Genomic DNA, 23,514 nt, shown 5'->3' on the forward strand with positions numbered 1-23,514 from the left:
ATTTGGCATGAAGATTAGCAGCGTTCATTTTTACATGCTACGTTCTTGTGATAATAACTAGGAAAAGCAGCAGTTAACAAATAACATGACCAAACAACAATACGTTCAAACACATCTGAACAACTATGTCAACATGACCTTATAGGTGGACATGTATCACAAGTGGACATACAAACAGTTTGAAATAAAGAGGTATTGGTAATCAACGGCTTCATAGCCTAATTTTGTTCTGTTTAAATAGAAGTCTCCATGACAAAAAACCCTTAGAAAGAACTGGCCTGGTACTATGTGGAGATAACTGAAAAAGCAAGCACAAACTTGACCTATGGAAATAAAAGCCAATGGGAGTAGGGATATGACCAGTATAGTCGTGTACTTAGTCTGCTTTACTAGCAACATACACATGTACTCATGGTTTACATGTGGTCCTTGTGCTACCAAATATGACGAGATGAATATAATTTAATATCTAGACATTTTTCATCATAGATGCCTAGAGACTTTTCACAAAAGCACGCTCACTTCTTATATTTGAACACAGACCTTTAACTTGCTGATCTGTAGATCTGATCATGGAAATTCAGGGACTGTGTATGATATACTGGCATGTCCAAGTGTAAACTATATTGGTTACCAAGCCTCCCCCTTTCCATTAATTATGTAACTGACCACAAATTAGGAATCAATTTACTGTTTGTCAGGGGAGGATGCCTGTGAAAGACTCTTGCCCCCACTTCCACTAAGTCTGCTATATTTTAAATTGTTCTAAATAATGTATGATAAACAGAGCAACTGAGCTAACCAGGAAACATGAATAAACACTTTAAAAGGATGGGTGTCTGCTGCTTAAATGGAAAGTGGGGGGTGGGATGATGAGAAGACATTTGTTCCACAGAATTACTAAGCATTCAAGGCAAAGCTAATGAGTCATGTTCCTCTCACACTAGTGACTGGTTTCATTATGCCTGCCAAAATAATGACTACAAATGAATGATAGATTCGTTGTTCTAACTCTGATCATAAGAATGTTAACTAAAATACTATTGTACAGCAGCTTGATTATGAGTGAGTGTAATATCTTTAGTGGATATCACAATATTAACACATTTTGCTGCACAATACTTAGCCATATTGACCTTTTTAGGCCTTAGAGAGTAATTTTTTTAAAAAAGGACCACGAATTGAATCTAAGAGCTTATTGTTTGCAGTCTGAGGACTGTATTTAATTCTGTTAGAATTTTAATTCCCCCCCCCCAAAATTCAGCCTCTGTGGCTTTTAGAAAGAAAAGAATGGTATTAGGGAAAGGGGGCTCTTTGCCTTTTTCCTCCCCTGCCAATTTCCTGATTTTGAAAAACAACCCTGAGCCATTTCCCTCTTGTTTAAAAACAGATAAGAGCATTTTAAATCAGAAGGTATTTTAAAGGTAGTTTAAAAGCCCCCCCCAAACAACAACAACAACAACAAAAAGTAGTACCAGAAGTCGCTTTTGGAAACGTCTTACCAATTGCTGGATGGTAAGTTACATTTAATTCTGTCTCAAGACAATTGTTTCTTATGTGTCTGAAACCTTAACAAAACCTAATGAAGTGTGCATCTGCACCGATGGCAAAATGAGCAGGGACTTTCAAAAACCTAAATCAGAACAAATATGCCCATTGATTGTGTTTATTTTTGTAACTCTTGCACATTTTTCATAGAGAGGTGAAAGAGGCAGATGTTCTTTAGCTTTCCCCATCCACCTTCATTTACATTCTTCTAAACTTTCAAGAAAAGTTCACAGTTAGTATATAAAATGTGCTTGCAGTTTGACCATAAGGTAGGTTAGGCTCTTGTGTACTTAAATAAGCACACACAGAGAGATATTTTAGTTTTAATTCAAACTTATGGTGAAGTTCTCAGAACATCTAGGAATCAGTATTACTCGGAACATGTCAAACAGAAACACTTAGGGGCTTTTTAGCACAATCATTCAAAGTGTGCCCCAACAGTATTTTATTCTTGAGCAACAGTCTCTCAATGCCCTTTACAGGAACAGTAGTATGATATTCTATCCCATGAAGTACTACAGAGATATGAAAATGGCGGTGGGGGAAAACGTAGGATATGCCAATCTGGGGAGATGGGATAGGAAATAATACTTGTAATATTTCACCATAAGTCTCAATATACATACCAGTTTCAACTACGTTTCTTGGTTGAAAGAAAAGTTCATAGCTTTCCAATATATATTTTTTTCAAAATACTTTTACAGAAAAATTAATTGGAGGAAATATTATTGCTTTGGGAGTGGGTTGAAAAGAGATGGAAAGGAGTATGTTGGAAAGTGGTATTCTGCACTTCAGTTGTTTTTAAAAGACAGTCAGATGAATGTTCCTAGACTAACTGGTCTTGCATAATGGGAGAGCAGGGACTTTTAAAAAATGAATGAAAACAATGACAATTTCGAAAAATGATGTCTCCAAAGAGCACAGACATAAGGGAGCACAGAAAAGGATTTGTTAATAATCTCATAGCCAGCAACCAACAGCAGCTGCATAATATTTGGCAAGGAAATCACAATAGCAATGGGGACTCCACTGGCAGACAGCCACTCAGGCAGCTTAGCAAAGGAGAATGAGCATATGCATTTACAAGGTCCTTTAAATCAGTATGCCAGGTATAATTGTCATCTGATCCTTCCCCTCTAAGACTCTAGTGGTGGCTAGCCATGATCCAGCTTAGCAGGAAAAAGGGAAGTGAGGCATAACTGCTACCTGCTCTTCCTGAGGGGGAGGCGAGACAGAGACTTTAACCAGTATGGCACTGTCTACTGGTACTATTTTAATCACTTTATATCCAATACTGGATGGATATTTATATTTTTTTATTGTATTCTACCTTCTATATTATGTCTCCAATACTAGGGAAATATGCCACAGAACTGCATGGTTATTGCACTGAAACTGCTCATCTGGGAATGTCCTCAGGAGAATGGCCTCTATGATACAATACTACTCTGATACTGTAAACACAACTTAACTGTTGCATAATAAGTAAGGTATTACTGTAGTTCAGCAATCAGTAATTAAGCAGATGCTTAAACATTCCAAAATGTTAATCTCTAAATTATGCTTCCAGGGCAAAACAAATGCTGTATTTATCGTAGGAAGACACTCCTGAATGTAAGATGACCCCCTTCAAATCTAATGTAGAAAAAATACATTACTGGACATAACTGTAACTTGTATGGGAATTCTCCTTTGCTAAGTGGCCTGAGTGGCCCCTTTTAATGGCATACCTGTAAAAAACTTCATCTTGTACTTGAGACAGTAATATTAGACAGATTTAGAATATTACAGAAATACAACTTTTAGTCTCAAACTAAGGTAAAGAGGTTGGTAGGAGTTCACAAACAAGACCAAACAAGATCAAAGGTTAATTAGCTGCATTTTAATACTGAGGTTGTTTTTGTGAACAACCAGACAGGCATTAGGCTTAACATAAATACTACAATAACAAAAAGCCCAGTAAGGGAAGGGGTTTTTTGCCAATAAGTGACAGCTGACTTATAACAACCCTGTAGGGTTTTCAAGGCAAGAGACATTCAGAGTTAGTTTGCCCACCTCCGCTTCATGATCCTGGTATTCCTTGGAGGTCTCCCATTCAAATACTAGCCAGTGCTGATCCTGTAAGATCCAACATGATCATGCTAGCCTAGACTATTCAGGTCAGAGCTAAAGGAAGCTAGTTAGGCCTTACTTTCTAATGAAATTGGAACAGAACAGATATTTCAAACTTGTCCACAAGGTGTCATTAAACACACTTCTACTTTGTAATGATGCTCTATCGAAATACATCTTGCTAACACATTATGATGAACTCTGTAAACGCAAATGGAAATTAAGATTTTCTCTTTAACATTATAATCCCTGGTGAAATTATATTCTTTAAGAAAAAGAGGTTGCTAGAAATGACATGTTAAAAATACTCTAAAATGATAATGCATCATCACATATCCTTTATTTTCTCTAAGACACAGTAATATAAAAATATTTAATACGGGAAAACCCATTCCACCTATTTTTCCATGGCAATAATACTCCTGCAGTTGCTGCTATCAATTCTCTCCCTAATACTTAGAAACATACATATGCCAAATACATGATTCCATATCACAAGAAGTTTATATTCCAATATTCCTTGCCAAGCAAAACACAGTCATGTACCACAGAACAGCATAAATACTGTGAATTCATCTTATCACAAACTGTTGAAAGCCAGTTACAATGCAGGAAACAAGGAGAGTATTTTCCTTTGCAAAAAGGATCCGAAGTAGAAATAAAAAGATCTGAAGTCTCCCCATTCACTTCTGTTCATATAGAGACTATTGCCATGTTTTGACTGGCATTTCATGTGTTGAAGCTACAGAACTGTTTTTCTACTACTGTGTTTGAACTTAAGTGGTGCTTAAAATGCCATCTAAAAGTTAGCACACCTACCAAACCCAGGAAGAAAGTAACTGCTGGAACTGACCAAGGTCCTTATGAATTACTGCTGGAGTAATGCTACTATGGGCCTTCTATAAACACTTCAGCAAGCAGCTGAAAAGGTTCAGCACTGTCATGCTTCGTCTGCCCCTACAGAAGCCATTTCCCTGGATGCTTTATGGACATCACTGACCTTTCTGCCATTTCACCACATCCATCTCTGTCAGCAGACTCTGTCACAGAGCACATCCTGACAAGCTGGGACCTCAGGACAAGAAACAGCACTCTTCGGTTTTCTCTACTAAGTATTTTTTTAAAAAGAGAATATGCACACCAGGGGCCAGGGCATCATTATTCTTTAAAAATAACTTTCATTAGACACAGAATGGATCGATCTAAATGTACATGGCATTACTTCTTTTAGTGGGACTATCATAATACCAATCCAAACTGAGCAAGTAGCAGCTGGATCAATGACCAGGTGTCCTGAAGCAGGAATGATTTAATTTTAGTTCCTTGGTATTTTAACCTTCACTTCCCCAATAAAACATGATGACTAGTTTGCTTAGCATTCTGTTTTGAACAATGCAAGCTTTTCCTCCCCGTTCCACTAAACTGACTAAAAGAATGATACGGCTGAACAGAAGAGCCTGCATCCTATAATGTATTCTTTTTTTAAAAGGTGGAGTAAGAGGAAATGTTTTTATCTTACATGTACACAACTACAAAATTAGTCTCTGCCTTTTATATTTAAGGCAGATGTGCAAGTGAAAGAGTTTTATAGCTTATAGGTCAACATAATATTGTCTTATATCCAAAAGTTATTTGTTGCTGGACACTTTCTACCAGTGGAAGGAGACGTTTTTCATCTTCCCACTGTAGACGCCTAAATTGTGCCCAGTGCTGTCTCAGATTTCTCCTAAACATCAAGGGCATATCAGAGGAGTGTTAAAAGAATCCCCAACTCTAGGTGCTCAGTACATGGTTCCTGTTGGATATAAAACATCATGCTTAAATGTTGGTACTGATTTTCTGTGAGATTCCTTCATCTTCCCATTGGTTGGAATGGTGGTTTATACAGTCCAAACTGAATATTTATTTATTTATTTATTTATTATTTATTTTTTTCGATTTATTATACCGCCCCATCCCCGTAGGGCTCTGCATCCTATATATAATTACTGTGGAAAATTATTTCAGTCAATCTCAAGGAACTAAAGCTATTTACAATATAGAAGTCTACTCTTAGCTGAACTTCTTCTAGTTAAAAGAAAATGTTTAACTTTAAAAACTAAAAAAAAGAGCTGAACGTAAAATATAACGAACATTGTCACAGAGAGGAAAAAACCCAAATATTAAGAATTGAGTCCAGTAATTTAAAGAAGCCAATACATAACAAAAATAGTCTTTAAATAATCTCTAACAATGGCCAGTTGTGGGATGATATGGACTTTCCCCCCACTTCTAAAAAAGGATGGAACTATGGGATTAATAAAGCAACGAGTGCTAAATAAAAACAATACCCAACATACACAAATGTACACACAAGAAATAGGAATCTCTCTAGTCTTCTGAATATTATTCTAAACACACTGCTAATGATAACATTAATATTTCATGTATGCTTTTCTACAAAGAAAACAACCTATGTGTTGACCTTCTAGTCATTCCCCAAAATGTGTAAGGAGACAGTGCTCACTTATCACTATCAGCAGATGTTTCAAACCCACACAGACTAAAGTTTCAGTTCTCAAGACACAGCTCTGAAGACACCCTCCCCCCATGGAAGGGAAAAACCAGTTTCAAATCTAGACCAGTGAACTGAGTGCTGGAATGGGCCTACACCTTGGATCCAAATATTGCCTCAGCTATGAACTATCATTTGGCAAACCACAGTTTCAGTCCTACTCCTATCAAATGGCAATTCACAGTGATCTGGCCTCTTTCTAAGGCTCTGGTGATAATGAAATAATGTATAAAGCACAGTGTATCTTGAACAAAGCAACAGTGACCAGAATGGAAAATGAATGGAGGATACCATCTATTTAAAGTCATCACTGGTAAAGGATCCAGGAATTAGACAATTTATGAGAAACAGCTAGAACCGTGGTGGCGAACCTTTGGCATTCCAGATGTTATGGACTACAATTCCCAATTGGCCATGCTGGCAGGGGCTGATGGGAATTGTAGTCCATAACATCTGGAGTGCCAAAGGTTCGCCACCACTGAGCTAGAGCTTGCTTTGTCTCAAACTTAAGCAAAATAAATCCCAGGCATATTGTTTGATTGCTACTGCTTTTTATTCTGCCCTGACCTGGATGGCCGAGTCTAGCCCATCTTGTCAGAGTTAAGATACAGCTTCAGCCCTGGTTAGTACCTAGATTTGAGACCATCAAGGCAGTCCAGGGTTGCTTTGCAGAGGCAGGCAAGAGCAAACTGCTTCTATTCATCTCTTGCCTTGAAAACCCTATGGGGTTGCCATAGGTTGACTGTATTTTCCACCAACACTTTTTATTCCCTAGCTTGTGATTATACTGCTTGCATTTAAACTCTTTTAGCTCTACTTTATTATTCTAACCTGTGTTTCACTATCCGCTGCTGCTTTTAATAGGAGATTGTGTAAGTTATTTATTGCTGGTAAACCTTATTTTAGGGTTTTTTAAAATCTTATTTTTATTAATGTGTTATTTTAAGGATATTTTTGTGAACTGCCTTGGGTGTTTTTAATAAAATGTGGAATTCCAATATTTCACATGAAAAGTGAAATTTAAATATTTCCAAATAACTCCAAAGTTTTAAATAAATATATACACCAAGAACAAGCACATTTAAAAATATATTTTTCAGTATGAAATATAGTAATGGAAATTAAAAGTGGAACATGTAAACTGATGTTAGAGGGGTTGCTATATTGCAGTCCAGAGGTGAATCAGTATAAAGTGTATGACGTTACAACTTTACCACCCAAATCAGGAGCGCTGTATGAACCAGGAAAAAAAATTAACGCTTATATTTCTTTCAGTTACTGGAGGGGAGGAAGGAGAGGGGCAAGGAATTTAGTTAAGATGAGTTTCCTATTCGTTTTCTGGGCATTCTAACAACAGTGCTATTTGGTGCTACTTTATGCTGCTGTTCACAAACCTTTCTGTGATGTTTGTTTTAGGAGGATCCTTTTAATAACTAGAAAGGAATGAATTTACACCCTTCTTTAGCTCTGTGGTCAGTTCATTAGCTACAGTAGAAGCACAGGTTATGGCTGTTCCACCACAAGCTGCAGGACAGGGACAAAAATGATGGGCTGTCCCTACCATTATAGCCAGCTGAACATCACGCCTAGTTATAATAGCTACTCTATATGAAGGAATAAACAGGCAGCCAATTGCTCATCCAGCCTAATTTTTCCCAGCCCTTCTGAAACAACAACAAAGAATGTACTCACTCCAGAGACAAGGACTGAATACACCTGTGTCCAACTACAAATAAAAGTATATTGCCCTAAATAAACAGGTCACATAAACACAGGATACTAATTCAATGAACTTGGCATAATGTTATCCTTTCTTCTCAGAACATCCCCCGTCCCAGTGTAATAGTGTATGAAAAAGGCAAACCTATTTCCAATACAGTTTAAACTATGGTTCTTCGGACCCAGATACTACTAAGAAATTAAGAGATAGGATCGCCCTGTTCACTGTCTTGCATTTCATGCAAAAACTATTGTTCTGAGTTGGCTGCAATGGAAGATTATGGAACAAAGCTTTCTCGTCTGCCCCCACTAGTCGTGGTCCTCCTTCTAAGCTCTCCAAAATGTGGGAATGGGGCAGGAAAGCCTCAAGAATAGTAAACAGAAAAAAATTGAGATTTGCAGTGGGAAGAAAGAATCAGTATAAATAGTCCCCTCTCGGTCAGTGGAAAATGACTTTTGGGTCCAACGCTTTATTATTTTAAATACCTGAAGTACTTCAGGAGTACCTGAATGCTTGATAATATGTAATTTATCTGTGCTCTCTACTGAACTGAAGCAGAGTCACACTCATATAAGCCCATTGACATTAATGGGCTTGTAAGGTATAACTTGATTTCAGATTGCTCTGAAAATCACTCAGGGACAGTCTGCATTTTCCCATGAAGGATAAATATAATATGTTCATATTAATACCTGGAATATTTCCACAATATTGGCTTCAATATAAAAATTAATGGTGCTTAGGCATATTTACAATTGAAATCAAAAGGACATTCACACTTTTGACAGAAATGAGATTTGACAGTCAGGCTTTTAACCATACTTTGACACACATCTTACCTCTTTGCAATTTCCAGCATATTTGAAAATCAAGTTCCTTGGCAAGGAAGACTCAGCCTGGGTTATGGTGCCACTTTCAGTACTGGAATCCGCAGGGTGATCATTTACAATATATGTACACTTCTCTTCAAATTCAGCCTCTGTCCATAGAGTCATGTCAGCGTCCTCCATGTCCATTTTCATTATCAACGTCCCTTTTCCCAGAGCTCCGTGATTTATAATATGTGAACTACACAATTGGGCAGCCTGGAAAAGAAAATCACATTTACTTCTTATTTTAATATTAAGACAAATATGACTGAAATGGCAATCTAGTGGCATTTTTGATAGAAATGTTTGGCTAGTTGGGATTACTTGGAGATGCAGAATTAACTGAGCTGTTTTCACTGAAGCACTGGTTCAAAGGCTGGACTTTAGGGAGAAAAGTCATCAAAAATAATGGGAAACAAACTACATTTTCTATTGGAAGGGTTTTTTAGATCTTGCCTCCATACCTGATGGGGGTAAGAGATACAAACAACAAGCTCAGGGTGTATATATAGGAAAGCTTAGGGTCACAGCTACAAGACCACTTATTGCCTGTGGAAAAGTTGCTTTCAAAAAAGAGTCATAAACAACGAAAGGAAAAGGAAGGAACTGCAGTCTGCGTCTGAATGAGCTAAAAATGGAAAGTGCATGTTGGTAGGCCGGAATCCAGCCTTGTCTTTTCCAAATGGGGAAGGCTGAACTTTCCCACCAGCTTCTAATACATAAACAACTTTCAAAAACAACCCCACTCCCCGTATTGACATCCTTTGGCATGGAAAGCACTGGAAAGCTGTATCCTGCCCGCACTGCTTCCCAAACAGCCTGCCTCAAATTACTAGAAATAATGACAGCAAGAAAAGGTGAAGCTTTCTATGGCTTCTTACAGATTTAAGACAAACCACTCGAGCAAAAGTGATTATCCATCAGAGGAAGCTAGACTAGGACTACACTGGAACTGCTGTAGGGTAGCAACTACTCAATATGAGCCAGGAAGTTCCTTATTCAAATCTTAGTTATGTACTCACTAGGCATCCTCAGGCAACCCACAGTGTTGTGTCAGTGCTCCATCTCCACTATGGGAGCCATAATACTGACCTACCCTACAGGTTATTATTATTATTGCTTATTATTATCAGAATCATGAATGCTCTATTTGAAGCACTGGTATTAAAGTTTAAAATGGAGAGGAGTGTTCACATTTTGTGAAAAATACAAGCCTAAAGAAAACAGCCTCCAGTCACTTCAACTACTGTCTTATTCCAGCGTCAGGAACTTGCCCATTAAAAAATCCAATCATCATGTTGTTTTCTCTGGTGTAGAATTACTGGATAAACACCAGCTTCCCCCAAACAAAGATCTGTGGCACTAGCATTGTACTGCTAATCCTACTACTATTTTTATCTGGATTGGAATAACCAATTCAAATAAATGTTTTGTACACAGCAAAGATCTACAAAAAGACATTACCTTAACTCCAGAGTTCCTCAGATTTTTTTTCTTCTTTTAAAATTACTTCCTCTTACAATCCTTATGAGCTTGTTAAAATTGCATTTCCCACTCGTACAAGTACATTAATCCTCTAGAAGACAGACTAATACTGAAACTCCATGAACTGGCAGTTGCCACTATCAGCAAAAGAATTAATCATCAAAAGGTTCCTTGAACTGAAGAGAAAGCCTTCAATGAGAAGTTTTGCCACTGACAACGTGCTCATAATGCCATATTCATTCAGAAAAACAAACAAACCTAGAATGTTTTTCTCTTCTGGATTCAAAAGAAGGAAGGAAGCTGCTTACCAAGGTACAGTCCACAGATATTTCCAGGTGGCAGCTCGGCGTTTCAGGTAAGCCTCACACATAGCTAAAGAGTAAACATTTCTTCTTGCTGGGTTAACACTGACTCATGCGTAGAGCCTCCTTTTGCTTCTCTCGCTCTCTCTTTCTGTCAGACAGGTGCTGCTGCACTTACTCCTTTAACCTCTTTGAAAGACTGCAGGGCTGAATGTTACAATCTATGTTAACCAAACAGGTTTCCTACCAGCCACTCAACTCTTTTACTCAGAGTCACTGCTGCCAATAGTGGGGTGGAGCTTTACCTGCAACTCACACACAGATTATCCAATGAAACTCTGATCTAGTCAGAAGGAATTTCTCTTTTCTACCTAAGTCACACCAATGCAGCTTTTCCTGCCAACACACACAGCTGTAAGAACCGTGCTGGAACACAAATTCCACGGAATTTAAATTCCCTGGAAGAGAAAATGTGATGTGATCTTTGACTTCTAAAATCCCATTACCGTACTATAAGACTTAAGCTACAATAATATGATGCTTCTATCTGATCCTAAAGTCTATCTTTATTAGGCATTTTTAAAAGTCCACGCCGGTTTACTTCCAAAAACAAACATAACACTTGTTCTAATTTTCCATGTGTTAGTTTGTGTGCATTATTTCTCACAATACTCATAAGAACTGACTTCTTATTTTGTTTCAGTTACTTTTAAAAATATCATTTTAAAAAATCAGTGAAGTTTTCCCCTGCTGGTGTCTTTTTAGAGAATGGTTCACATGTTACTTAGTATGGAGAGGAAAGCTACATAATTAAAACTTTTATTAGACATGATCACTTCAACAGCATATTGCTAATGAAAGAAGTATTAGCAAGTAGTAATTAGTGGGATATGCACTCTTGCCATTTATTTTTCCTCCTTCCAAGTTAGTGTGCTGCCTTGAAGGAAGGACATCCTGTGATGATGGCATACAATGTCCTGTTTGTTTATTATTAAGCACACAGACCTTGCATTCCTACTTCTTATTACCAAACAAATCAGATGCCTAACTTCCTTCAGTGGTCCTGGCCCTTCATTGAGGAATCCTTCTGCTAGCAACAGCTACGATGATGCATAGCTCCATTTATAGTCACTCACAATGTTACAAACACCAGTCGAGTCAGTTCACCAAAGGACAAGTCTCCTACTTTTCCTTTTTACATCACATCTGCAGACATGTTTTTTATCATGCCTTTCCTCTTACGCAGGCAGAAACTTGTTTTGACTTTGTATAAAAACACAAACAAAAGAACTTGCTTTTGTGTGGGAGGGGTTATATCATTTAGATAAATGATCACTCCCTTTAAAAGTTAAAAATCATTCTCTTTGACATACATGTTATACTGTTTTCCTCTTGAAGTTCTTATGGAAGGAGGTGAAAGGGATTATTTGTCATTCTAGGCGACACAGTACTGAGAATAGCACATATCTGTGTAAAGACCTTGGCATCTTCTAATGAAGAAGTACTCATGCTGTTGGACATAAGTAGGACAACAGCACCAAACAAATGTCCTGGCTTAACTGTTACTTGTACGTAATTCCACAAGAAAGGTGGCAAGGGCATCACACTGATGGGTATAAAGGTAATTGGATATGCAGTTGGAAGAAATATTCATTCAAAGGAGAGAAATCCAGCCACCTTGACTTGGGCAATTAACATGCTGAAGGCAGAATCCAATGACTGCTAACCATACAGGGGTTGCTTAAAAATGTACTCTGTGTTGGCACAGTCACCTGGATATGTGGCAACCCAAGTATTATCATGTTCTTGCAATAACTTAGAAGTGAGGTACCTTAATAAAGTTTTTCATGCCAGTGTGGTGTAGTAGTTAAGAATGGTGGACTCGTATTCAGAGAACCAGATTTAATTCTGTACTCCTCCACAGTCAGCAGTGGACACTTATCTGATGAACATGATTTGTTTCTCTGCTCCTCCACATGAAGCCTGCTGAGTGACCTTGGGCTAGTCACAGTTCTTCGGAACTCGCTCAGCCCCACCTACCTCACAAGGTGTCATGGAGAGAGGAGGGAAAAGGAGTTTGCAAAGGCAAATCATCTCTGAATGTTTCTTGCCTTGAAAACCCCACAGGGTCTCTAAAGTCAGCTATGATGGCTCTTTCCACCATCACTATTTTGCTTATGGTTTCAACATGTTTGACAGTTGACTGACATGGTTACTTGGTCCCCAGTGGCAAGACTGGATGCAGGGATATGCAGATGGGATGAACCTAGTATGGGAAGTAACCATATCAGCTACTCAACCGTATATGATTACTTCCTACTAATGTTGCTGCTGGGAAGCTGCCATATGGAAGCAGTAAACATGAACAGGCTCTGAGTCATTTCATGTGAGGTGAAACACAATGCAGTCATGCTGAAGCTGGCTCTTTTGCCCTACAGACATAATCACACACATACACACACACACAAAACCCCAAACCCTTTGACATAAAAAAGTCTCATGGCACAACCAGATGTTATAAGTGTCCATGGTTCTGACCCAATGAGACCCCATTTTGTAGCCGAATTTGGGCCATTTAAAAATTCTGCAAATTCAACAATAAAATGACAGCTATGTCCACAGGTAGAAACCATGGATGCTATAATGTATAGTTGAGCCCTATGATCTTTCAAGTTCCTTGTTCATTTAGAAACGCATATTCCAATGATAGCAATGGTAAATTTGATGAACAATATGATCCTTCTCAATGTTTACTCAATCAAATATCACAAGTGTAGGGGAATAGTGTTAGTAGTAATTTTTTGTCAATCATACAGCTGGCAGTTTTGTTTACAGAGATGGAAGTAACTTCAGGCACAAACACTATTAAAAGAGTAAATACTGCTGGTTGACCATTAATGGAAACCAAATCCTAATGGCTCTGGACATGGATGATATAAACCAGTGGTAACACTGCATACATTTCCATTTTTTAGCACAGTTGCAATTCCTGATCATATATATACATATATAGTTGGGAGGAATAAAAAAAGACTCCTAGTGCTATTGCTGTTTGAAAACATCCTATAAAGTTGTGACAATAATGACAAGAGGACATGCGGCCACATTTAGACATCACTATGAATTCCTACTTATCTGGGACAAGGACAAACCCAGCTTGTTCTCATGTGGTCCTACCCACTTTTCTCTCCTCTAGATGTATGTAAAGCTGAAAGTGTTTTTGTTTGGGAAGCCTCAATCGGAACCCTATTTTTTCTGTGATATCTGAATGCAAGCAACTATTACAGCCTGTCTATTCCTCATAAACCAGGATTCTAAGTCCAAACTGCATCCCTGCATTTGGAGCCATAGTGGAAGTTGACTGGAGGTCTCCCAAAGAAGCTGACCATTTCCAGGTAGGGCCTGGAGATCTTCCAGAATTACAACTGATCTCCAGACTAGAAAGATCAGTTCCCCTTAAGAAAACGGCAACTTTTTACGATGAACTCAATGCATATTATTTATTTATAAGTATTTTTAGCCTGCCCTAAACCTAAAAGTCTCAGGGTAGATTACAACGTAAGATAAAAGTCATAAAATATTGATAAACCTAAAAACAATTACAAGGTACACAAGAGTGAAACTTATTTAAAATCCATAAAACCTCTTAAAACCTATTGAAATGTATAACACTTATTAAAATTCACAAAACCTATTTAAAAACTCATGTTACCAGAAAGGGGAATCTTAATTATACCATGTTGAGCTTCCCCTCCCTCCCCAAATGTCCCTCTCCCCAGGTTCTACCCACAGTTCTCCAGGAATATCCCAGCATGGGGCTGGCAACTCTATGTGCCCAAACTAGGAGGCTTGCAGTAATGTTCCATGTGGCATGGAAATACTGATATACCAACAGACTTTCTGAATGTTTTACATGTTTTATTACTTAAACATGTGCATGTCTCTGCTTATAGCAATATCTCTCTAGCTTACCTGTCTCTACTTGAGTGGCAGTTTTTGCCTTTGCATACGATTCTCTCATAGTAATAAGGGCTTTCATCTGGAATTTGCAGTCTCAGTGTTATTCATTTCAGAAAAAGTCCTTTTTAATCATGTTTTTATTTTTCCTCTTTGCTCACAGAAAACCTCAATTGCCTTATTAGTCAGCATTTCTCAAACACGTCTCTCAGAGCAGCAGCGTAGCCCTCAGCAGCAAGTCATGAATGGCTCTAACAGCCCTGATGTCAGAAACTCTCCCTCTTTCATGCACACACGTTCCACTTCCTCTGATGCTATCACCACTTGAGCACAACAGAAAGTTAATTCTATCCCAGCAGCAGTAGCAGCCGCCTTCTGTGCATGTGTGTCATGTACAAAGGGGCTGTGGATGGGAGGAAAGGAGCAATGAATCTGAGAGGCTAGCCTTCTTCTGAGGGGTGTTAAAGTGAACAGATTAAAGTGCAACCATTTCCCCCTCCTTACACAAACAAGGTCAGAGATGGCCTGACCACATCAATTGCAGCAATGATCCTTTCATGTCCCTCTTTCTCCATGAAGGCATCTTAATCTTCAAACATTTGAAGCACAACAGTGATCATGATGCTAATAATTATGCTTCAGGATTCTATTGCTGAATGCTTTACATATGAAAGAAATTTTGCCCGATTTCTAAATGTTACTAACCTAAGCTGACTCTAAGATAGTTAAAAAGAGAAAGAGAACTTTTATATAATTATTTTGTGGCCTTCTCCCCTGACATCTGTTTGAAACAGCTTATGTCCATTCAAGACACAAAGTAAAATAATAAAATCAGCAGCTAGAGAAGCAATATAATACAGAAAATATTCTAAGTCCAGAAAAAGATTGCAGGAACACATCAAAACAGACAACAGCCAAAACTAAAAATAATATAAATTAGCCATGTAGTAAGAGAAAAATCCATCAGATAATTGCCAACTTCACACATTCTCAGAATGATCTGATCTTCAAACTTCAAAAGTTATCTCAGGAATGTTGGTGCTTCAACATTACCAGACTAAGCAAAGTTATATCCTTCTAAATCTATTAAAGTAAAAAAGTTTTGAAGGGTATGGGTGTTTACAATTAACCTGATTTTGTTTCTTTTTAAAAAAAGCAAACAAGAAAATATCGGAATGATTGCATTTCATAGCTACAGGGGCGTAATGCCCATTGGGCAAGGTGGGCAACTGCCCAGGGCACCACCTTGTGGGGGGCATCAAAATGCAGGGTTTGTTTTGGGGCATTTGTAGTGGTTTTCCATTTTTGGCCTGCAGGGGGCACAGTTTTTAGGCTAGTTATGGACCCTCAAAAGGGTAGCCCCCATCTCCTTTGAGGGTCCATAACTTTGGGTCCCCTAAACCAAACTTCACCAAACTTGGGGGGTCCCATCAGGACAGTCTCCAGATGATACCCTGAAATTTTGGTGCCGACAGATCAAAAAATGCGCCCCCTGGAGGAATATCCCAGAATTTTTGCCAAGAATCTTTGTTCTGCATTGAGTTTTCTGCATTGCTGTCAATGGGGGTTGCAGGCTGGGGGGGCACATTTCTGAAGGCACAGTCTCAAAACTTTCAGGGTCTCATCAGGAGACTGCCCTGATGATACCCCCAGGTTTGGTGTGTAGCTCCCATCTCCTATTAGCTCCCATTGGAAACAATGGGGGATGGGGCACCCCCTTTGGGAGTTCATAACTTTGGACTCCTTGAACCAAACCTCACCAAACCTGGCGGGTAGCATAAGAACAGTCTCCTGATGATATGCTGAAATTTTGGTGCTGATATGTCTAAAAGTGCACCCCCTGCAGGTACCAATGTCCTGGTGCAAAAATTTTTTGGTCATGGTGGAGTGGCCGCACATGGGGGGGGGGCTCCAACTCAGGTTTTGCCCAGGGTTCCGGTTTGTCTCGTTACGCCCCTGCATAGCTATGACATTTCTGACAATATATTCAACTTCCAGAGCCTGCCTTTAATTGCTAAACACAGATTCACAACACTTCTAAATACCTTAGTATTTATTTTTGGCTTACCTGCATAATAACAAGTACAACTGTATCAGAAATAGTCTCAAATAGCACCATTCTAAAGTTCAAAAAAGTGCTCATAGTGCCAATTTATCTCAAAATTTATCTCATTACACCATGGACTACTTGCCATAGGATCTAGCTCATCATGCAGTGGACTCCACTCAGGAGATTGGGTTTGATTTCTCACTTTTCCATATGAATCCTGCTGGGTGACCTTGTGCTAGTCACAGTTCTCTCAAAACTCTCTGTCCCCCCTACCTTACAAGATGTCTGTCGTGGGAAGAGGAAGGGAAGGAATTTGTAAGCTGCTTTGATAATTCTTATGGTTGAGGAAAGTGGGGTATAAATCCAACTTTTTCTTTTTTAAATTCAGTTCTGTTCTAATGACCTTTGCAATATCCTTTAAAATACATCAATACTTAACAGAATCAGCTTTTTTTGCACTGTTACTAGTGATTCCAGCATCAGGATCTGTTAGCTCAATCACTAGATTTAACAAGGCAGTAAGATGCAGAAATGAGACACATGTACTGCTGAGAATGGTATTTGCCAATGTCTGACAGATCACACCTGAAATGCCATACTCTTTAGTTAATGTCTGTTCAGTTTCAGCTCCATAGCATATGTATAGATTACCTGATGCCTTTACCATAATAGAGTATTGCAAGGAAAACAGGCAGTAAATTAGAAACCTGAATAAAGAGATGTTCTACCTAGCCATGAACGTTGGTGCTAGCTGATACAATTTCTACTTAAAGATGATCCAATCTGGATTTCTAGTGTGGCCACAAACTTGTATTGGTTTTCTATCAATTTTAACAAGTCTGTCAAAGAATCCTGAGAATGGTCCAATGCAGATAAAAATTTCCTGTTAGAGTTGTGTAGTCTACAGTTGCTAGGATTCCTAGAGGGAAGGGGATTACCATAAAACCCACATAAATTTGTAATGTACATGTGCACATATAGAGAAATCCTAAGTGTGTCTACTTGGAATTCTACTTAAATCTTATTTACTCTCCAAACACTGTTATTAGTGTGGGATGTTCCAACACACAACAATACATGGAACACTTATTTAGAGCTAAGTGCTCATAAATGAGAAGAGAGAATGGTGAGTTTCAGTTGACAGCACTACACCAAAAGCAAACTAGCAGTTCAGTGCAAAAACAGCTGATTATCGTGAGTATTAGTATATACTGCAAAGTATGAAACTGATTTTTTAAAAGTTTCAGCAGGCATAATGAACCTAGACCCTCCTACTTTTGGGTATTTAATAATATGAAAAATAGCTATAAGAATATAGTAATAATAATTACTATTTTCCATAATATTGATTAAAATACCTCTAAATGTGTTAAAAGTACAGGTTGTTCCAATAGTCAGCTGTGTCCACTTTACAGATCCTGGATTAAGGCTGAAAAACAGCTAGCTGCTGCCTCCATGGATAAACAAGCACCATGGATAATTTCAACTCAGGCCAAAGTTCACTTCTCTGTTCACTGTACTGACTTTTAATTTCATGATGGTGCTCTGATACTTTATATCCTAGTTTTTTTTTAAAAAAAGTTTGCAATATAGAGTCAGAAGTAAATGTGGCATGATAGTTGCAGAGGTGTTAGATGAGTAACATTTAAAGAAAAGTAAAAGTAGAAAAGAGAAAGGCTATTGGTTTTTACATAAGTATATGCCTTCATGCTCCTTGATATAATATTCTAAAGTCCTTGGGAGAAAGAATTCTTCATTGATTTTAACAGATGTTTGCCTAAACTACTAAGCCTTTCTTCTTATTTCTCTGGACATTTTGTAACTTCTTACTTATATGGCAGTAACGATTCCATCTCCTTTCACCCACGGAAATTTGGCATATATAAAGAAGATAAATTCATCTGTACTCATTAAATAGCTGACACCTTTTGAATACTGTCAATGTTTGCTTTGCAAAATCTAGGAAAGCTTTCTAGCTTTGCAAAATCCAGGAACAAAAAAGGAGCTGAGAGATCCCCCTTAAAACTATGCACCCTTGCTTATCTACTCCTTTATCAACGGGCCATTGTTTTTCCCAATAAGGCTTATTGTGGAAGGCTGACCAAAAAAGGTTAATGTTCAAATAGGTGTCTCACAGTTCCACTAAAGGAATACAGGTTGCTGACAGAAAAGCATCTCAGAGTCTTCACCTACTTCCTGAGGAAGCCAACATGTCAAAGGAGGAGAATGTGTTCCTGTAGGTGATTGAAGAATACTTAAGTATTGAAGCTGCTTTTATTTTCATTTTTTCTTTCCTTCTTTTTTCTTTGCATCTCCCAGAACAACAACTTTTAAAGAAAGACACTGTCCCCTGGAAGGGATAATCCCACAATGGAGAGTCCATTAAACGTATTAAGGCACTGCCAGCAGCCTGATCTATAAGAGCAGCTCTGTCCTGACAATAGACAATTAAAGCTGATAAATCTGCACTACTTGTTGCCATTCTAATTCCTTGTAATTGTGTGCTGCTTGTCCCTGCCTCCCGCACACAGGGATGAAGCATGCTTCTTTAATCTCCAGAGTACCTGACCTAGTTCCTATGTGGTCTTTTCAGGACCTGTTTTCTTCCCATCTGGACCTCTTTCCTCCTGTTCCAAAGCACTGAGGAGGGACAGTGCCGAAAATAAGAAAAAACATCAGAACTCTGTACCCTGATCAATATTTCTGAAACTCAAACAATACATTAGTCTCTAAACAGACAGTCATGTTCAATTTGACGCACTAGTGACTAACAGTACTTTTCATTATTAAACACTCAACAAATGGAGCATAAACACAATAAGACAATTAATGTATCAATATTGGCTGTCGCTAGCATATGCTATTTATTTAACTTCGATTAATAAGATCATTATGAAACTACACTGAATACTTTTCCTTGAATGTATTATTTTTTCAAATTAGTAGTCAATGGTCTCATATTTCCAAAATAAATTAAAATAAATAATCTATTTATCACTCTCAAGCTGTACAAACTGCTAAATAAAATTCTGGGGTTTTTTTCCATAAAATTTAACCAGGACAGGTAATTATTTGTATCTGCTAAAGTACATAATCATAGAGGAAACTTTGCAAGTCTGGGATTCCTAGATTGAAAACAGGATATTTAATCCTCTTGTTGAGCCTGGTTAATAATTTCAGAATGCTTGGATTGGCTGCATGGCAGATTAATAAAAGATGATCATAACAATGTCATTTGGCCTCAAAAATCTATCAAATTATTTGAACAATAAATTTGTAACTATTCTCACAGACCCATCTTGCCAAGCTAGAGGTGCTTTTTCTTAGACTGTTATTGCCATATGCTCCTTATTCTGCCACAACTGAAAACCAATTGTTAAAACGCCATACAATGAGTCAGTATCTATTGTTTTAGACGTAACATGGCACAACTTATTGTGGAATCTTAATTGTAAAAAAAAAAAACCCACTAAAAACTTTGCTCATAATTTTGCCACAAAATGCTCAGTAACTGAACTATTCTCTTTCCCCTCCCACCCCACCTCAAATGTTTAGTTCAATTGTCCAAGTCAGTTTGACTGTCCTCTGATAATGTTTTCAGTAAATTTTGTGTATTTTCTGTAAGTTCAAACAAAATAAGTTAGTAGGGTATTCCTGTTGCCAGCATTTTTTAGGACACCCCCTCCCCCCCGAGTTCTGATTAGGCCTCCTATTTCACTTGCAATTTTATTGCAGCCTGGAAAAAAAGAACCCTACCAACAACTTTCCATCTGAAAAATTAACCTCTTTAACAAAAGGAAGATATTTGGAGGACACTACAAATGAGACTGCAGTTATTATTTTAGTACATGCAGCTATAGCTAGTTAAGAGTGCTTGCAAACAAAAAAGGCAGAACAGACTGTAATAGCTAATGCCCTGGATCTTTTGTTTCCACAATGGATAACAACTGGGCTTTGCAAAGAAAAGGCAACAGTCAGTTTATACTTCAGGCTAAACTGGACCTACCAACTGCTAGTTAGAATATTGCAAATAATTTACTTTCCATGATAAAAGCAAAGACAAGCAGCACCCAGCAGGGGCCAAGCTGATAAAACTGTATCAAACTCAAACCATTTGTCAAGTGGGAAGAAAAGGAGCAAGCTGAAAGATGGACTCAGGAAGCAGATTTATCTGGCACAGCACATTAACTAGTATAAATAACAGGGGGGGGGGGGGGGAAGTAAACACATTTCCTCAGCAGTGCCTTCAACTAGCCAGGAAGTATTGCCAATGAAACTCACTTGTCCACACCACCCAAACAGTCATTGGTCACGGAACAGGAACATTCCCTCCCCCTAGGCATTTAGCTGTAGTGCCAGTTAACGAATAGCACTGAATAATTTTAGCAACACATACACAAAAGTAATTAGCCAAAGTAAGAAGTAAAGCAAAACATTTAGTTTCCCAGCACTGAAATCCTTTGGTCATAAAACACATGAAGTAATTTCTTCTAAATCACCACCCATATTGTACAGGTTTGTTAGCTGATACTGTCATTCCACTAAAAACTAATGTAAAGGATGATGCCAAAGAGGAGCAATGCGATGCATTGGGCATAATATACCAGTGCGGTCCAACTATGCCAGGCCCATAGAATATTGACAAACATGTCCATGGCATTTAAAAAAGGCTGACCCTTTTCTTTATAAACACTTCCGATTCCTTTAGTTCCCTGCTCCCACCCCCCACCCCCACACCACACACAATAGTGTCCGTTGTAAAACTATATTGTGGTGGTAGAAAACAAACAAATATGGGATATCAAAAGAGAATGAAAAGTATAAGCAAGAGGTTTCTGCTCCTTTAAAAATAATTCTTACAACAAAGTAATATCTAAAGATGTCATGATAAACAGCATACGCAATATTGTGACAGCAAGTTAATACAAAAGTGGAAAAACAGTGCATTATTTTGTTAATCTGTACCTTTGTTTAGCCATATAGGTTTGCTCTTCAATCTCCAGATCATGCATCCCAAGGCTTTAGTCCGTACTGAGTGTTTTTCTCTTGTCTCTCAAACCACACATTCATGCATGCATCACTCACACACTGTAAACACACACCACACATGCTCCGTCTTGCTCTCTCTAACTCTCTTACTGAGACATTCTCAGCTAACCCTGCCTGGAACTGAGACCTGGATTTTAGAATTTCCTCTTGTGAAAGGCTTTACCCCTCCCCTTTCCTTCTGCTCCACCCCCATGCAGTAATTAGGCTTAACAGCAATTAACAAAATAAACGTTCCTTAGGCTAGTGGCCTAATAATTATGACTGTCAAAACATCTGGAAAAAAATCAGTTAACTGTTCCAGTTGGGGGGGAAAGGTAGTCTGTAACAATTATCTATCCGATAGCACCTTTTATTATATAACAAAACACTTAAACACAGTTTTTTTGCAATCTTTCTGAGATTTGTAAAATAGATAATTTTACATATATAATTGTATTGTTCATTTATGTATTTTTGTTTACCAATATAAAAACAGACTCAGACAATACTCATATCTCATATTCATAATAAAAACAAAAAATCAAAACAGAGTGCCCCTTTGAAACTACTTAAGTACAATTTCAAATTAAGTACAATTTCAAATTTCAAAGCCTTGGGATGCCCATAACTGTTGAAATTAATTGTGAAGATTATTGTTTTGAGAGGGAAAAAAAACTGGGATCACAAAGGTTTGTTTTTAAAAATAAATTACTGATGATATATCAGTAAACAGCTATTGTAGACAGATGGAAAAGCACAGATGTAAAAATACCCTAGTACATAGTACCTTCCTTCTTTTTAAGCTTTTTCTAATGCAGTAGTAAGCAGAGTTATAACCTTCTAAGCCCACTGATTTCAAGGGTTTAGAAGGGTGTACCTCTACTTAGAATTCCACTGTTAGTCAGTGAGCACACCCAACAATCTGGCAATTCTTCGGTAATCTTTTATATATGCATCCCACATTTTAAAACTTCTGTATTGCTCACAAGCCCTGCAACATGCACACAACCTTCTACTTTTCTGATCATGCTCTGGATTGTTGTATTATGCATCAGGTAAAACACACTGAAGAACAGTATGTTTCACTTCACACATATATCCACACACACGGGGCGGGGCGGGGGGGAGAGAATGCCCCTGTTTGGGAGTAGAAGTAGTTTCTGTTGATGACTTCCCCTTCAGACAGAGGTGTATCATGGGGGAGGGGAGGGGGAACAGGAGGAAGCATTCTTCCCAGGCACCATTTGGTTGGGTCATGTGGGGGATGCATTTTGGCCACCTGCCCTTTCCCCCACACAGGCCAGGTCAGGCCAGGCCAAAACAAGCAGCTGCTAAAACTCCTCTTCCCTCCACCAAACAAAACTGAGTGGCACTGTGCTCTACCTGGTGCATGCAGAAGAAGAAACAAGGCCCCAGCAGGAGAGCAGCACCTTTGAGGTGAAGAAACTGGGATTGCACTAGGCGACCCGCAGCTCTATGGGCTTGTTGCTCTGGTCAGCTTGAGAGGTGGATGCGCGGAGCACACTGTGAGGTGACCATGAACCACCCATAGCTGGGCTAAGAAGGACCAACCCAGAAATTCTGCCCCCCCCCCCGCAACTGGATTGACAAACTCTCTACTGTGGTTGAGGGCACCCTTTCCCTTTGCCCGTACCCAGGAGTTGCAATTTTGAGGGGAGGGCACCAATTGTCCTTGGTGCCATTTTCTGTGGTATGCCGCCGCCTTCAGGTAGGGTGGCTGGGAAACACTTGGAGATTTGGAGGGTGAAGTCTGAGGGGTTGTGATTTGGGGGGAGGGAATTCAATGGTGTATAATGCCATAGAGGTCACCCTCCAAAGTGACCATTTTTTCCCAGTAAACTGATCTATGTCACCTGGAGATCAGCTAT

General features: G+C 38.6%; 1 protein-coding gene across 5 annotated transcripts in view; it reads right to left on the minus strand.

The window, feature by feature from the left end:
• The window catches only part of PRDM1 (PR/SET domain 1), a 120,663-nt gene that overhangs the window by 15,945 nt on the left and 81,204 nt on the right, over window positions 1–23,514 (minus strand). For 3 of the 5 annotated variants that reach the window (XM_048493609.1, XM_048493590.1, XM_048493619.1), the window contains one exon: window positions 8,774–9,019. In XM_048493609.1, the coding sequence (XP_048349566.1) occupies window positions 8,774–8,956 (183 nt within the window). In that variant the 5' untranslated portion in view covers window positions 8,957–9,019. Of the gene's footprint in view, window positions 1–8,773; window positions 9,020–10,596; window positions 10,734–21,562; window positions 21,741–23,514 lie in introns of those variants that run through there. The other 2 variants (XM_048493600.1, XM_048493628.1) reach the window with 2 other exon arrangements.

The sequence above is a fragment of the Sphaerodactylus townsendi genome, linkage group LG01, assembly GCF_021028975.2.
Source record: "Sphaerodactylus townsendi isolate TG3544 linkage group LG01, MPM_Stown_v2.3, whole genome shotgun sequence".
NCBI lineage: Eukaryota > Metazoa > Chordata > Lepidosauria > Squamata > Sphaerodactylidae > Sphaerodactylus > Sphaerodactylus townsendi.